A 16071-nucleotide genomic window follows, 5' to 3' on the forward strand; every position below is an offset into this window, starting at 1 on the left:
CAGCACTCGCCAGGAGCATAATATTAGCAGAGAAATACTGAACTCTTTAGTTACAATAAAATTAACGAATTTACCTCATTTTATTTTAACTTATTATATTTAGTTTTGCCCAGGAGCAGTATTATTTTAAAATATATTGCCCATATCGACAAACTTTTAAAAAGCTTGCCAGGTGTAACTTGACCATAACAGTAAACGTGCAAAATTTTACAATTAATTGATAATACTAACTTTGAGTTAGTGTCAAATAGTATGCGTTAAAAAAAAAGATAAAAGTAAAAAATGACATAGCTGTTTGTTCCTCTTCTGAGACCACCAACCCTCACATTGTCAGATTTTAGACACATTTGTCCCTGTACCTTCAGCTTCCACTTTGTGTCCCTGTGACCAGAGCAGTCAAATGTGTTTGTATTGTGAGTATTAGGATGTTAAAAGTATGTGGACTAGTAACTCAGTGACTCTACTGTCTTTAGTCCGATCCTCACTGATGCCCTGCAGTCCAAGTTGCCCCAGTACTTTTATTTACTGGGCCGCTGGCACAGGAGTTTCTCTCTGAGAAAGAAGCTCCATTCTCTGTCCGAGCTGGATCAATATCCCATTATTGTGTTTCAGAGGGAAATGGCTTAAAGGAAAGAAAGAGAAATAACCTTGTATATTATGGCAACACCGATGTGTCTGTCTGCTTCTCTGCTCAGAGGTGAAGTTAGGGTGAATCAGTTAGAAATGACAACTGTTGAATTCAAAGGAATATGGAGGACCAAAACAACAGAGAGAAAATGAACTGTGTGATGGTTGAGAGGAAGTTCCTTGAACGATCTGACAGTGTGCTGTTAAAAAAAATAATCTCTGCTTGATATGAGACAGAGTAGAAGAAGAAGAGGAGACTGTAGAGGGTAATGACGGAAAAACACATGCAACACATCTCAATGTTTTTATGGGCGTTTTTTAATTGAAACCAGCTTCACTGATAACAAACATGCAATATCACTGTACAAGCCAACACCAACAGATAAGTGTTACTCATTCAAGTCTTGACACATTGTCAAGGATTAGCCAGAACCACACACACACACGCTCGCAAACACACTTTCAGAAGTTGTACAGAGATAAACACGCTCTACCTCTTTTGCTCTTTAACATACACGGAAGACACCACACACACACATGCACGCACGCACACACACACACACACACACACACACACACACACACACACAAACATCCAGTCATATTTACATATCACAGTGAATTATGGGAAAAAAACGATGCAAGGAGGAGGATTACACTGTTCTCCCAGTCCAACCAGAGATGAGAATGGCAGCACAGTTCCAGTGATAGCAAGTGCGTCTCTGACTGAGGTGGGATAAGGAGTGAGATGATGACAGGGACGATGTGAGTAGAAAACAAGACCTTTTATCAGCATCATAAAATGTGTGCGGTATGCAGGCGTCTTGGATGGGCGCCTCTTACCATTTATAAAAACAGGACGAGTCTCCTAATATCAAAGAAAACACGTCTGCGTAGAGTAAAACCTTTTTTTTTGTCAAATCCACTCACTCTGTGCTACATTTAAATGCATGGTGTAATTACAGTATCATAAATACAGGGCTTCATGGTTTCATAAATAGGTTTGGGGTATTGCTTGGATGATATAACAGCTGATATCACTGTCTGCCGATGCGCGTTTAGAAATGTAAATTAAAACCCAACAAACAGACAAAACAAAATTAAAAAAAATAAAGGCCACACTACAAAAAAAATAAAACTTCAATTCCAATAAATAAATAAATACTTTAAAACATTGTACAAAATTGTGACATTACCCTTTTTTCCCCCAACATTTAATGGAAGTTCTGTCTACAAATGTAAGATAATAAATATATTCAGTATTTTTAGTAACAGAAAGGTTTAGGTGGGTTTATTTGGGATATATCTTATCTTTAAGCAAAAACTGGATTATAAACAGTAGGAAAGATCTCTGCAGAAACTCTGTTTAATACTGCTCATATCACAATGGTTACGACACGATAAAATACTGCAAATTATCAAAACTGTACAGAAAAACTTACAAGTTTCTCTAAAATACATTTTCACTGTTAGTATGTGAGAAGAAGAGGGGGGCGAGCGAGCTCGTCTCCGCTTGACCAGCGGAGCAGCGGCCCGTCCTCCAGGCGGACTGGTGACGCAGCAGCCGTATGACGGACAGTGCCCGTCAAAAACGTCTCTCTTTGCACGCTGCTGATTGTTCTGCCCTCTGCTGCTCTGGTTTGGAGCAGAGCGCCACTCGGGGTCCAGGGTCCCTCCACCTCGCCGCAGCCCTCTGAAGCGCTTGCTGATGGCTACTACAACTCTACATGGAGCTGGACACTCACAGTCTATGAAGAGCGAACACTGCAGCAGGGCGAGCCAGCTCACACGTTTCTACTGGATGTCTACCACTGGATGTCTACCGAGTTCCTCTGGCACAGTACACCCTTCTACTCCAGTTCATATTTTCAAAGTGGTAAACATTTTTTTTCTTCTTTTCTGTGGCTTGTGTTTTTTAACGTATTTCTTAGATATTCCTCAAGCTAATCTACGTCACGGTTACAGGTGTGAGTGTTAGTGGTGGCCACCGAGCGGTGGAGTGTTTTGGCTGGGTGAGGGCAGTGCCACCCTGGTGGTGTGTGTACAGTAGGCAATGTATGTTTTTAGTGTCAGAATAAGGGGATGGGTTTGGGCCGTGCAGGTCAGCGGTGACGGTAGTGTCTCATGAGGGGGACGATGCAGGAAGGAGGTCCCGAAAGCTTGAGGAAGGGGTGCTGGAGGAGTTCCTGGGCCGTGGCTCTCTGAGATGGCTCCCTCACCAGCATCAGGTCGAGGAAGGACCGTAGCACAGAGGACACCTGGAAGTTGTAGAGAAATACTTCAACTCTGGACGTGGAATTATCAAGGGAAGTCTACTGCTAGCACAAATAAGTGCAAGAAACAGGTAAAGGAACTTTTCATAAGCTGCTTTCAGAAGTGCAGATATTTTCTTGAAATTTTCCAGAGGGGCTCCATATGAGAACACAAATTTCTGTAATTGAGCCCATGTGACAATACAGCTGGAAATTTTCAAAGTAAACAAAAAATCTCCACAAATCCCAGCGAGCGAGTGGCTGTGTTAATGAAACGATAACATTGTTTTCTACTGCAGAATTATCATCATGTCCTGCTTCCTGCATGCTCTACCCAGATACCGCAGAATTTTCTGGAAATGTTCCTGTTGGTGTGAATCTCCTGCTGCGTTTGATCTATGTTAAAGCCAAACTCTGGAAATTGTCCAGACCCAATTTTCCAGACATTTCACGGCTGAGTTAACGTCTGAAGACACCTGTATAGTTAACTGAAGGTTTTCATGCACTGACAAATCTACCTTGTGTGATTCTTTTAGCCGTGGAGGCAGGTTGTCTCGTATCCTCCTCATGGCCTGCAGAGGGGGCTCATTAAAGTAAGGGGGTTCTCCATCCACCATCTCAATCACCATGATGCCTAAAGACCAGACATCCACCTGGACAAAGACACACCAGAAGGTTCATTCTCGTCAGTGCAGTAAATGATCATGTAAAGTATTTAGTAAACTGTGTGAGTGTCTTTCTGCAGCTACTATCCAAGTCTAGGCAGAGCCGTGTTAATCAGTGTGTGTGTGTGTGTGTGTGTGTGTGTGTGTGTGTGAGTAAAGTCCTCACCTCCGTCCCATAAGGTAGTCTAGAGATGACCTCTGGTGCCATCCAGTACGGCGTGCCCACGAGGGACTTCCTCTTGGGCACCTCTTTGGAAACTTGAGCACAAAAACCGAAGTCTGACAGCTTGATCTGCGCACACACACACACACACACACACACACACACACACACACACACACACACACACACACACACACACACACACACACACACACACACACACACACACACACACACACACACACCTTCAGCTTCCACTTTGTGTCATGTAGGACACATAGCTGTATTAGTTCAGAACCTTTGTGTCAAATGTCAGGAAGTGCACTGACCCACTGTGATGAAGAGCTTTCATAGAAGACACTAATCCCTGAATTAGTGGTTAATTATCCCTCAATTAATCATGTCTTATCAGCTCGTTCGGCGGCATTAGGCAGGATTTAATTACTAGGGCATGAGTGGTAATTGATGATGATAAGTTTCTGGCACTGGCTGTTGACAAGTTATGGGAGTGACACCCATGGCACAGGTCAGTGAGTGTGTGTGTGTGAGTTTTGAAATCACCAGTGACAAGGTAGTAGCACTGGTTACTTAAAGCTACAGTATAAGTAAGATCCCTGTTTAAATGATGATCCTCTGGTCTAATGACATCCCAAAATAATATACCTAAACATTCACATAAAGAAACACATGACACACACACACACACACACACACACACACACACACACACACACACACACACACACACACACACACACACACACACACACACACACACACACACACACACACACACACACACACACACACACACACACACATCATATGCGCTTACCCTGCCATCGCTGGTCAAGAGAATGGAGTCGCTTTTGATGTCGCGGTGGATGACGCCCTGTGTGTGCAGGTAGCACAGAGCCCTCAGCACTGACAAACACACTGTAGCTATTTGCTCCTCGTTCATCCTGTAAAGAACCATACACACAAGCGCGCAAACACACACACACACACACAACCGCACACAAAAACGTGTCAGTGATAACTGAAAGTAGAAGAGCAGGTACAACAGGACATGTGACATGTTACTGCATCATCAGTAGAGTTGTAAGTAGTATATCTTTTTAATCCATGTGTTTTCTATATTTTCCTCCATTTTCTTTCGCTGTGGTGCATTATGGGAAAGGGAATGGTATATTCAAAATGTGAAAAAGGAAGATAATTTAGCCACTGAATGGTGATATTTCCACAATTCAAATAACACACCTTTTTGGAGGAAGAACTGTTCGTCAAGGCTATAACACTGGTCAGAGACTTTGTCGTCAACCTAAAGAGATAACGGTCCTACGCAGCTGATATGGAGCAGAAATCCGGATTGAAAATCTCCCCCCGTAGCCTGCAGCGGCTGTAGCTGTGATGTGCACAGCAGGCAGGAGGGTCCCATATGGAGAAACAGGGCGATGCAGTGTATCTGACTGAGCTCACACAGAAACTCGCGGCTCCACTGAACATTAACATCTAGACCCAGCTGGCATGGCCAGGCCATGCTGTGTGTGTGTGTGTGTGTGTGTGTGTGTGTGTGTGTGTGTGTGTGTGTGCGCGCACACACTCTGAGCTGCCATCACATACAGTACATGTGCAGATATACATGTATGTACATGTACTGTACAAGTACAGTACACATCCATGGTCATGTCTGCTCATTTTAACTCCCACATTCATCTCTCTCTGAAAGATCCCACTGTTGGAGGTGACACTTAGTAAGATACATTATGTGGAACAACCCCCAGGCCACACACATACACACACATGCAAACACACACATACACAGACACACACACACACACACACACACACACACACACACAAACACTGCAGGCTGCAGGAGATTTTATTGTCACACACGTATGCATTTACAATCACGAGAGATAAATGAGCCTTCTGCTAATGGAAAAACAACTGGCTAACTCAAAGTGAATGGGATGGAGACGTGTGCGCAAAAACAATTCACCTCTTACCACCACCCCAGCCTCCACCCCAATACCCCTCTTACACACACACGCGCACACAATCAAACATGGAGCTGGCTCGCTGAAATAGAAAATTGTTTCAAACAGAAAGTAAAACACAATTTTAATGAGCCTGTAAAGGTTGTCAAGGGTGAATTACACACGTGCCTATGCACACACAAACATGCATGCACTCCGCACGTACGCAAGCACGCACGCACGCACGCACACACACACACACACACACACAAATACATATGCTTTTGCACTTACATTGGATAAAATCACAGTGAAGTGCAACTCATTAACCAACTCAAAAAGTATAATTGAAATTTAAACGTGATTGAAAAAGTTCAGGAGCGGTGACGTCCATTCTGCCACTGCTGACTCACCTGTGCGTGTTGGGTGTGTGCGTGCGTGCTCACGAATCTCTGTGTTTGTGTGCTTGTTGCCAACAGCCCAGCGAGCTGGTGAAGCTTGCACAATGTGAGGTAGGCAGCGGTTATTTCCACAACAAAAGGCTTAACGGAAATAGCACAAAGCTTTCACCTGGACATATGGCTGAAATTACCAAGGAAAAAAAACACACTGCTATTTTTCCTTATATCATGATAATGCCAATAATCAAGCGTTTATTCCACGTCTTCCAACCACACAACACCTAATAGCGGTGTTGTGTGTTATGTTTAATTACATCTTAGTTATGAAGTGTCTTTTAACAAACATATATTTGACCTTCTGTCTGTGTCTCTTTATTCTGATTTGAAATTGAATATTGAGATGTTGTTCTGAAAATACACCTTTATTTCAAAATTCATCAAACTCATGCGGCATGACTGTGAGGGGGAGATGATGACAAAGGGTGGGCTGAAGACAAACATGTACCCAATAATACCCCATTTACTGAGATTTCCATTTGAACTTCTACATGCACTTATGTACTAAAACTCTCTCTCTAACATACACTGATCACAGGCGAACATCTGTACGCTGTTTAAAGCCTCACCAGAGCGTGTTATTAGCACCCGACACCGCGCAGTGCTAATTCTGACACGCCACACAAATGACTGTAATTAAACAACAGACACAAAGCAAACTTAAAACAATGAGGTGGCAGCTTTGAACAACACGACTCAACAACAGACAAGCAATGAGGAAAAGTTTGAGAACAATAATCTTAAAACTTCCAAAGCCAGGACTGGATAACAATCCATCTGCTTGTTTCTCCTACTCGCATTGTGAAATCATATATCTCTAAGAAGTGCCTGATGTGAACAGCAAATCAAATGACCATATGATCTTTAACAACCTGTCATCACTTGCTTATTACCAGGCTAAGCCCCTTTGATGCCATTATATCACCTCTGCATTCAATCATTCAGACATTACTAGTAAAAATGGAGGATGTGAACCTTCTGCCATATTGCTGCTCTCTCGCTTCTTACACTCAAGGACAATATATTCAGCAAAAGTGACACACACACACACACACACACACACACACACACACACACACACACACACACACACACACACACACACACACACACACACACACACACACACACACACACACACACACACACACACACACACACACCATAAAACTTGGACTTTGAAATATACCAGTCCATTTCATTTTTCATTTAATTTATAAACTTTTTTTAAGGACTTTTCAACCTTTTCAGTCATTATTAAAGTTTTCTGTCAGTATTAAAGGGACAGTAAGCACATTTTGTGTAATGTGCTTATTGGCTTTTGTTGCCTGGATCTAGATGAGAAGATTGCTACCACTCTCATATCTGTCCGTTAAAACTGAAGCCATGGCCGCGATATGATTTGCCTAGCTTGGCACAAAGGCTTGAGGCAGAGGGAAACGGCTAGCCTGGCTCTGTCCGAGGCAACAAAAGTCACCACGTTATGTTGTGTATTCCTGACAACTTTGTGTAAAGTCCCAAGTAATTGTTATTTTTACACCTTGGGTTTTGTGCATATTAACCGAAGCAGATGTCAATTAGCGACCTGCAGACATGCTAGAAGGCAGATTAGCTTCAGACAGAGCCAGGCTAACTGGTGACCTCTGTGAGCGTGGTATAGAACTTCTCATATAACACTCTAAAAAGTAAGCAAAGGTGCATGTTTTTGGCAAATGATTCCCTTAATTGGCACTTCTATTCTACCATATCAGGGTTTTTTTGTTGATTCCTTTCAGAAGTGATTTTAAGATCTTACGCACTACTCATCATTTTAAAGAAGGGGTGGTCCTGTCTAGTCCTAATAGTCTAGTAGTCCTTCTCACTTCTAACTCTTTTGCTTCTGTTATTGCTACTTCTTCACACCACATCAATTTCACGACAATTTTTTTTGTTGGTATTTAACACCTCGATATCTTACTGTGGATTTCTACATTCACGGTTACCTGGTGTGAGTCACAATGTCAGTGAGTGCCCCTCCCTCCAGGAACTCCATCACGACCCACAGCTCGTCTCCCACCAGGTAGCTGTTGTACATGTCCACCACGTTCTCGTGATGGTAGTCCCTCATAATCACCACCTTGAAAGCAGAGAGAGATGGAAATGGATTTGAATATATTTTTACTCTTTAATTTCTATTGAATGATGTGTTTATATTGGAATGTCACATAATAGAGAGCTACCATAAACCTTGCTCTATAAATTATATACTCTAGTTATAGTTTCTGGCACACACACAGACAGAATACATAATCTAATTACTGTATCCGAATAAACATTAAATATGTTTGTGAGGACATGATCTACTATTTCATTACTTTATTAAATTTATTCATGTAATTTCCCTTATTTATTAATGTTACTGTGTGGAGGCACAACTCTAAAAGGATTAAACATGCAGCAATTAATAAGATTACATAAAGCAAATTAGTTCCCAACTGAACACCCACAGCTTCAGTTGGGAACTACTGTTTGCACATGCTTGTATACATGCATATATTCATATTTTTTTTCTGAAAAACAAGCGATCATTAAGTTTCTCTGCAAATATGACATATTTCAGTGCAAGTGCAAATGATATGGAGCTCATGTTTCATTATTTGGCATACCATAAATAGAAACAGCCATGAATTAATGTGTTGCCTAGGGTTTTCAGTGTGAGCATTACTTCATTTTTAGTATAAATGCTATTATGGATGTAAAATGTGTTTGTGGTTTGATTACCATGAATAAGAAATGAAAAGGAAAACTTAACTTTTTTTTTCATTAACAAGCAAACTACTGTAATTCTGTGGGATGGAACATTTTATTTTCATCTATTTGGCATAAAATGAGTCATCTTTAATGTCACTTTAACCAGTTTCCTCTCTGCTGATGTTTGAGCTATCAACAGTCACTGACAAATGTTAGCTCTGAGTAAAACTGACCCACAGCAGCATTAGCCAAACATCCGGCAACACCACAGTGACGGTAGTGACGGTTTACCAAGTAAGATGTTATTCTGTGACGTAATGTCACAAGTGCACTGCAGTTACTCTGTCAGTCTTTCACACCTCATTAAAGAGCAGCTCTCTCCTCTGCTGTTTCCTGAGGTCCATCTTCTTCACAGCCACCTGCTTGCCGCTGTGCTTCTCACTGGCGATGCACACAATTCCTGTGGAGCCCTCGCCAATCTTGATAAAGCTGTCCAGGTATTCCCGAGGGTCGCCTGTAGCAAAACACAAACGCAGCTAAATTTTAATGGTGTTCGCACATAAGGCATTTTAGTATCATGTTCACGTCATTGTCCATTTCTCACCTGGGTTGACCACCAGTTGGAGTGCAGCTCTGAACTGCTCATGGGAGACTCTGGAGGGTTGAGTGTCTGAGCTAGACCCCCAGGAAGGAGGCGGATAGGCCCCCGGGGGGATGTAAGGTGATGAAGGCTGCGAGTAGGCCCCCTGGATGGAAACGTACATACATACTTACAAGGTGAGAATGAAAATTCAAGTAACAATAAAATGTTATTATTTTTCCTTTCAACTATTGTGTTTGGGAAACATAAAGGGAGCTTTGAGCTAACTTTGAGCTGTCTTCACTGGTCTAACTTGTGTATTACTTACCAAATTCATGCAGTTAACGTCCATGTAACTTAAGCACAGTGACTTGGAAAACATCATAAAAAGCACGTTTCTGTTCCATAATCCAAAGCTTAATCGTTATTGTCAGGTGAAAATCAAGTTATCTCCAAAACATCAACTTTTCAGGCCAGTTTTCAGCCTTTTGGTGTAGTAATTCCATTCAAATGACAAGACAGAGTAGGAATTTCACGGCGGCCTTTATCTGGCTTTAATTCTACAAAATTCATTACATGCCCTACAGCCACTGTGGGCTTTGTGTATCATTGTTATCAGAAAGTCAAGTTATCTGTTTGTCAGCTCTAAATCCTTTTATTTCACCCAATGGCCTGGGATGTGGCTTTTGTGCCCTAAAATATTTTGTGCCCTTAAAATTATGAAATTCCAAGCCTTGAAATTTAATTTGTATCAGCCATAAAAGGGCGGCTGAAGCATCTCTATATTTGTCTTAATTGTTACATGTGAAAACAGGGGACATACTGTACCTGAGGGGTGTACGGTGGGCTCGGCTGGGAAGGAGGATGATGGTAGGGTGAGGGTTTGTAATGGTGAAAGACAGGGGGGTAGGGCAGGTGTGCCGGGGGGTAGCCAGGTGGCTTGGTGTGGCTCTGAGGTAGCTTAAGAGGCCCTCGTGGGTAGGTGTCCCCTCCCGTAACCTGGGGACTGCCATCACGTGATGGACGCTCATAGTCACCCTGGAGGAGAAAGCAAAATGAAAAAGGTCTTTTGATTGATGAAACAAAAAATAAAAAACAAAACAAATAGAATATTGACTTCCAGTCATGTTTTAGTAAATATAGTCACAATCTCCCCTTCTTTCCTGAGTTGTGGGGTAGGCCAGAAATGTGTTTTTGCAGAATATAATGATGTCACAGTGAAGTTGGAATTTGTCATAATTATCGTTATGGCCAAAAACACGCTTTGCCGCGTTCACCATGACTTTTGACCTTCTAATCAAGTGCATCATTGAGCCCAGCTGTACCTTGAAAAAAATCGGAAGAAATTCCCTCGAGGTGTTACTGAAATATTGTTTTCTAAAGAACTTTTGCGGCATAAAAACACTGTCCAGTTACACAGGCTCTGAGACATACAGTATGTTGACTGAGGGCATTAGCATAGAGCGAAAGAGTCATCCAGTCTCTCTGTGCTGGATGCTTCAGCGTACTGTACATGCACGACCACACACTCACGTATGTCTGCGGGTACATTGGTCCACAAACAGTCTTAATGGAGATCATTTAGTCTACGGGACTGGGGCCATACTTTATCATCAGTATCCCTCAATGCTCCTCAACTACTCCATTCATCAACCAGGAACCAAGAGAGAATCCAGATCTGGGACACACCTCTTCCTCAAGATCCCCACAGACATGAGTCTCCTTTTAAAGTCGTGTTGGAGCAAATGCAGGAATACTGGTACACACACACGCACAAGCGCATGCATAGACACACACACACACACACACACACACACACACACACACACACACACACACACACACACACACACACACACACACACACACACACACACACACACACACACACACACACACACACACACACACACACACACACACACACACACACACACACACACAGTAAAAACGTAGAGCTTAACTTATTAAAAGCTCAGTTGTGACTCTGAGTGGAGACTCTCAAACCTCAAATGACCACACCAGCAATGATTTCCCAACTCAGTGACTTTAGTCAGCGTCATCATACAATGTCAATATATGAAGGCGCAACCCGTTGCTCTGTTAGAATGGCTACAGATTACTGCTAATTATATATATATATATATAGCTAATTAACAGGAAAAGGATAGAAAAATTCTGGTGGTTTTCAATCCTCATTGGCTTATCTAAAGCACAGTATGATGGATGGCCCAAGAAAATTGATGTTAACATGCTCAGATGCCATATAAACAGAGTTGCATATAAAGAAAGCATGTTCTTTGGTTTAAGCTAATCTACCAAAGATAGTTCAAATGGCAAAATATCAATAGCGGAGGACAGTTTATACAGACACTAATGTACTGACAGCAGTAGACAAGCATATATGTCATTCCATTTATTTGTTTTATTTGTTTCTCTGTGCCTACACACACACACACACACACAGGGCAGCAGGAGGTGGAGCCCTGATGTGTTGGACTGGTGTATAATTACATGGTGTGAAATCTTTTAATCAATCATTCAAGGCAGGTGTGTGTGTGTGTGTGTGTGTGTGTGTGTGTGTGTGTGTGTGTGTGTGTGTGTGTGTGTGTGTGTGTGTGCGTGGGAGGGGCGAGCTGCCGCTGGGATGGCCCAGCCTCGCGTCCCACTATCATTGGCCGGCACCACTGGCTGGCTGTCAGCCAAGGGTCTCCTGATCCATGTTGGTTAAATGTGCATTAATCTGAGTTTGGCAGGGTAATCAACAACCTAACTCAACTGTGAAATTGAATTCCGCGGTGGAACATCGTTCGGCCGGTTTTATGCTAAGGCTGCAGAAAGGGAAAGTGCCGCAACATCAATTTGTCACGAGAGCTGCGGCACTGAGCTCACACTCGCTACGAAACAGATAGAAAGAGAGAGAGAGAGACAGACAAAGCGAGAGAGAGAGAGAGAGAGAGAGACGAGAAAAAGGAAGGAGGAGAGAGGAAGTGTGTTTGTTTGCATCTTTGTGTGTGTGCATGTGTCTGTGTGGCCAAGTCTCCGTGCTGTCTACTGTTACGTCCCCACTGGCTCCCAACAACAGCAGGGAAAAAGAAGGATTTAATTCAGTGGTGTGAGCAGGCTGAATGAGGGAAAGGAAGAAAAGGCAGAGAATGACAGATGATAGAGAGGGGTGGGTTTGTTACAGGGTCCATGAGCCGAGAAGAATAGTGTTTCTTAAGCTGCCAGATGACTCCTTGTTTTATTTTATCTTAAATTATTACTGCTGAAAAATCTCCGAACACTACAAGGCAAATTTGGGCACATCGATTCCACAACCAGCCCGTCATTACAGCCTATATTTAATTTCATTTAAACTACAAATGAATAACAAATGGCACAAATCTATTCCTAAAAATACACCTAACAGAGTTTTTCCTTTAAGCATTGTCTGTCTTTTTGGATCATTACACACGCTGTGGATGAGACTGCACCATAATAAATACAGAATATTTACATTGCCCAAAAACACTGTAGATGTTCCAAAAAGCAAATGTGCCTCCTCAAGCAAAACAACTCAGAAAAGGGCAATAATAAAAAAAAATATGTAAGAAAAACGGCCTCTCCCTGCATCACTTTCAATCCTGCTGCTCTTGCAGTCTTGTTTTTTCACCGAGTGGCTATTTATTGAAGCATGCAGGTTAAATGGTTTTTCATCAGGGCACCCTGGGATCTACATCAGCAAACCCAGTTTTTCTCTCAGCTCCTGGACTCACTGTGTGTGAAGGAGTGATATTGGAGAACAGCACACACACTCCTGTATAATGGACCTAATGGGGCACTGGAAGCTTTGGAGAATGATATAAAGAGGTGACCCATCCCTGCTGCTGCAATGACTGACAGCATACTTTGCCACCTGATAATATCTTCTCCTAACATACAGTAGATTCTACAGTATATATTCCAGAGCTGCAAAGGTAGCTCTGTATGATAACATTGGTATAAAGGAATCGCCACGGTTACCGTAACTGGGAGCATATGGTTACATTACCCAGCCACTAATGCATGGGGAGATTTGTTTGCTCTTGGAGTCTCTTGGGCGTCTCAGTCTCTCCCACTGCTCCACTGGAGAACATCACACACTGCATCACACTCTCCCCGTGCTGACATACTAACTGTACAGTGAAGGTGTTTCTTACACAATGGGAAGCCATAAGCTATGAAACATCAATATCAGGTCATGCTGCTGCCGGTAATTTTACTCGCAATCATATATATATATATATATCATGTAAATTGTATTTACCTCCCCTCTTTCCTGTACTCTGTAATTTTACCTTGAAATGTACACATCATTTTCATCACCTGGATATGCTTATGTGTGAAAGCTGCTTTTTTAAATATTTTTGGTAAAAAACTTTGGTTTGGGGCAAATGTATTATAGTCGTATGGAACTGTTTCATGTTTATAATCTAGTGTGTGTGTCCAGTACGGCTATGGCAGATAACCCTGTGCTGTGTTAATATAATCCTTCTACCAGTTTAACCTGACCAGTAGTTTGTCAATGAGATATTTAGTCTCCATTGAGTAACCGCAAAACCACGCTACTATTACACATTGCTGCAAATAACAATGTCAGATGTGAAATTATGATCAACGGCGTAATTGTAATCTTACTAGTGAATGTGGGAATCTTAAAAACGAATATTTTGCTGTGATTGGATTTAATATTCAAAGGACAAGCAAGCTTTAATAAAATACTCTGTACCTCATATCATCATTACTTTTGTAATTATTTCTTTTATGGGCTTAGTGTGAAATCATTCTATTGTCTGCAGGGAGTGAAAATTGCAGAGCAGGGCCTCTGCAAAAAAAAAATCTAAAAAGCAACACATGTTACTATGTTTTGAGCCTCTCTTTGTTACTATCATTATTATTATTTCTTTAACATTTCACATTAAACCTGAGGAACATCATTGCCTAGAAAAAAAGGTAGCTTAATCCCTATTATCTTGTAAATAACTCCTAAAATTTTTGGCATGTTAAGGTTATGGTACGTATCATTTAATCATAGTAAAACATCACAGTTAATATCAAAACATTGCATTTAGTTCTGCTCTGATTTCTGAAGTCTTCTTGGATTTTAACCTGGTTCTGGTTACCTCTCACTACTTTCTTTTTTCACTGCATTCCTTTGTGCCTCTCTGGAGTGTGGTCTGTGTTATTCAGAGCTTTCGGGTCGATTGTCAACATGAGTATTAATGAATCTGTGTGCAGAGTCAGTGGCAACTGAAGAGGGCTAATTCTGTTTGTGGCAGTGGCTGCCTCCTTTTGAGAAGAGTAGATTAGCTGCTGACACCGTCTATCTGGCAGGAGGGCCAGAAAGAAAAACGAGAGAATGTGTGAGAATTAGAAACACGGACAGAGAGAGAGAGAGAGTGGAAGGGGAAAAGGAATGAGTATTTGAAAGAGACTGCGGGCGGAAGGGAGGCTAGGACTAAATGTGGGCACACATCTGTGTAATTTTCTCTGAAATGTTTCTACAGACTTGTCAAGGTTGTGTGGAGTGTTGTGTTGAAACAATATTTCCAGGAAAGCTCTGCAGTACTGAGTAAACACTGCCAAAGTCCTTGTCACAACTATTTTCATAGATGACTAGGTTTTTTATTAAAAACTATTAGTAGAGTGGGGTTTTGTTGTACTTACCTTAGCAATGGTCTGTGAGTTAGCGAGACTCTCCGAGAGGCGAGGGTAGGTGTAGGAGCTATATGGATGGGCCTGTGGAGGGTTCTTGAAAGCCCCGCTGGCTGCATAGGGGACATTTGGCTCCTGCAGCCCAGAGCCTGACCGAGATCGCTGCCTGATTGCTGGCGTAGGGCTTGTCTGTGTCACATAGGAACTCTTGGGTCGCTTTTCATATTCGTCTCGCATGCCACCATAGCTCCACTCACTGTCAGGGTAGTTGATCTGCTCACTGTGTAGCGAGGCGCGAGAAGGTGTGCCTACTGAAGTGTCCCGGTAGTCCTGGCTGGACGAGCCACCCACAGATGCCCGATAGTAGCCACTGGAACCCACCCCACTCCCCACAGTGGAGGCCACCTCATCCGCTGAGCGCCCTTTGCTCTCCAGGTAAGTGTGGTAGTCCGGAGGCATCTTGCCATAGTCTGATTTTTGGGGCATGGCGTCTGGGTAGAAGGGGCTGCGTATGTGGTGCGAGTGGCCATTCTGCTTGGTGAATCGATAGTGCCTTCCCACAGCCCAGTCCCCATCTATGGAGAAGCCTGGCTTGCCAGGATCCAGAGAGAAGTCCCTGCTGGAGGTGTCTAAGTCACAGGAGTAGCGGGAGTAGTAGTGATTGAATCCATTCTCCTCCGGGGCGTTGGGATGACCACTGCCGGGGGGTTTGGAGCTGCTTCCAACCTGGTGTGGACCTGGTGGGCTCTCTTTACGCAGGGAGTTGGAGCGTGTCACTGAGATGTTGTCAAAGTCTTCTAGCAGGCCGTTGATGGATGCATCTTTGGGTGGCCGGTTACCTCGAACAATGGTCTACAAGAAGAACAAACACATTTACACTTAACATGCAGAGTCTGCTGCCTCCAATTTTGATGGAAATAGCCCTGATACTTTGGGTT

At 42.6% G+C, this 16071-nt stretch overlaps 1 protein-coding gene across 6 annotated transcripts in view; it reads right to left on the reverse strand.

Annotated features, from left to right (window-relative positions):
- Positions 1–927: 927 nt before the first annotated feature.
- pak5 (p21 protein (Cdc42/Rac)-activated kinase 5) overlaps positions 928–16071 on the reverse strand; it is a 62515-nt gene continuing 47371 nt past the window's right edge. For all 6 annotated transcript variants that reach the window (XM_035617081.2, XM_035617082.2, XM_035617086.2 and 3 more), the window contains 9 exons: positions 15146–15985; positions 10286–10495; positions 9482–9623; positions 9237–9391; positions 8130–8263; positions 4543–4669; positions 3711–3836; positions 3398–3532; positions 928–2885 (listed from right to left, as the gene is read on the reverse strand). In XM_035617081.2, the coding sequence (XP_035472974.1) occupies positions 2730–2885; positions 3398–3532; positions 3711–3836; positions 4543–4669; positions 8130–8263; positions 9237–9391; positions 9482–9623; positions 10286–10495; positions 15146–15985 (2025 nt within the window). In that variant the 3' untranslated portion in view covers positions 928–2729. The remainder of the gene's footprint in view (positions 2886–3397; positions 3533–3710; positions 3837–4542; positions 4670–8129; positions 8264–9236; positions 9392–9481; positions 9624–10285; positions 10496–15145; positions 15986–16071) is intronic.

Source organism: Scophthalmus maximus, chromosome 18, assembly GCF_022379125.1.
Source record: "Scophthalmus maximus strain ysfricsl-2021 chromosome 18, ASM2237912v1, whole genome shotgun sequence".
Classification (NCBI taxonomy): domain Eukaryota; kingdom Metazoa; phylum Chordata; class Actinopteri; order Pleuronectiformes; family Scophthalmidae; genus Scophthalmus; species Scophthalmus maximus.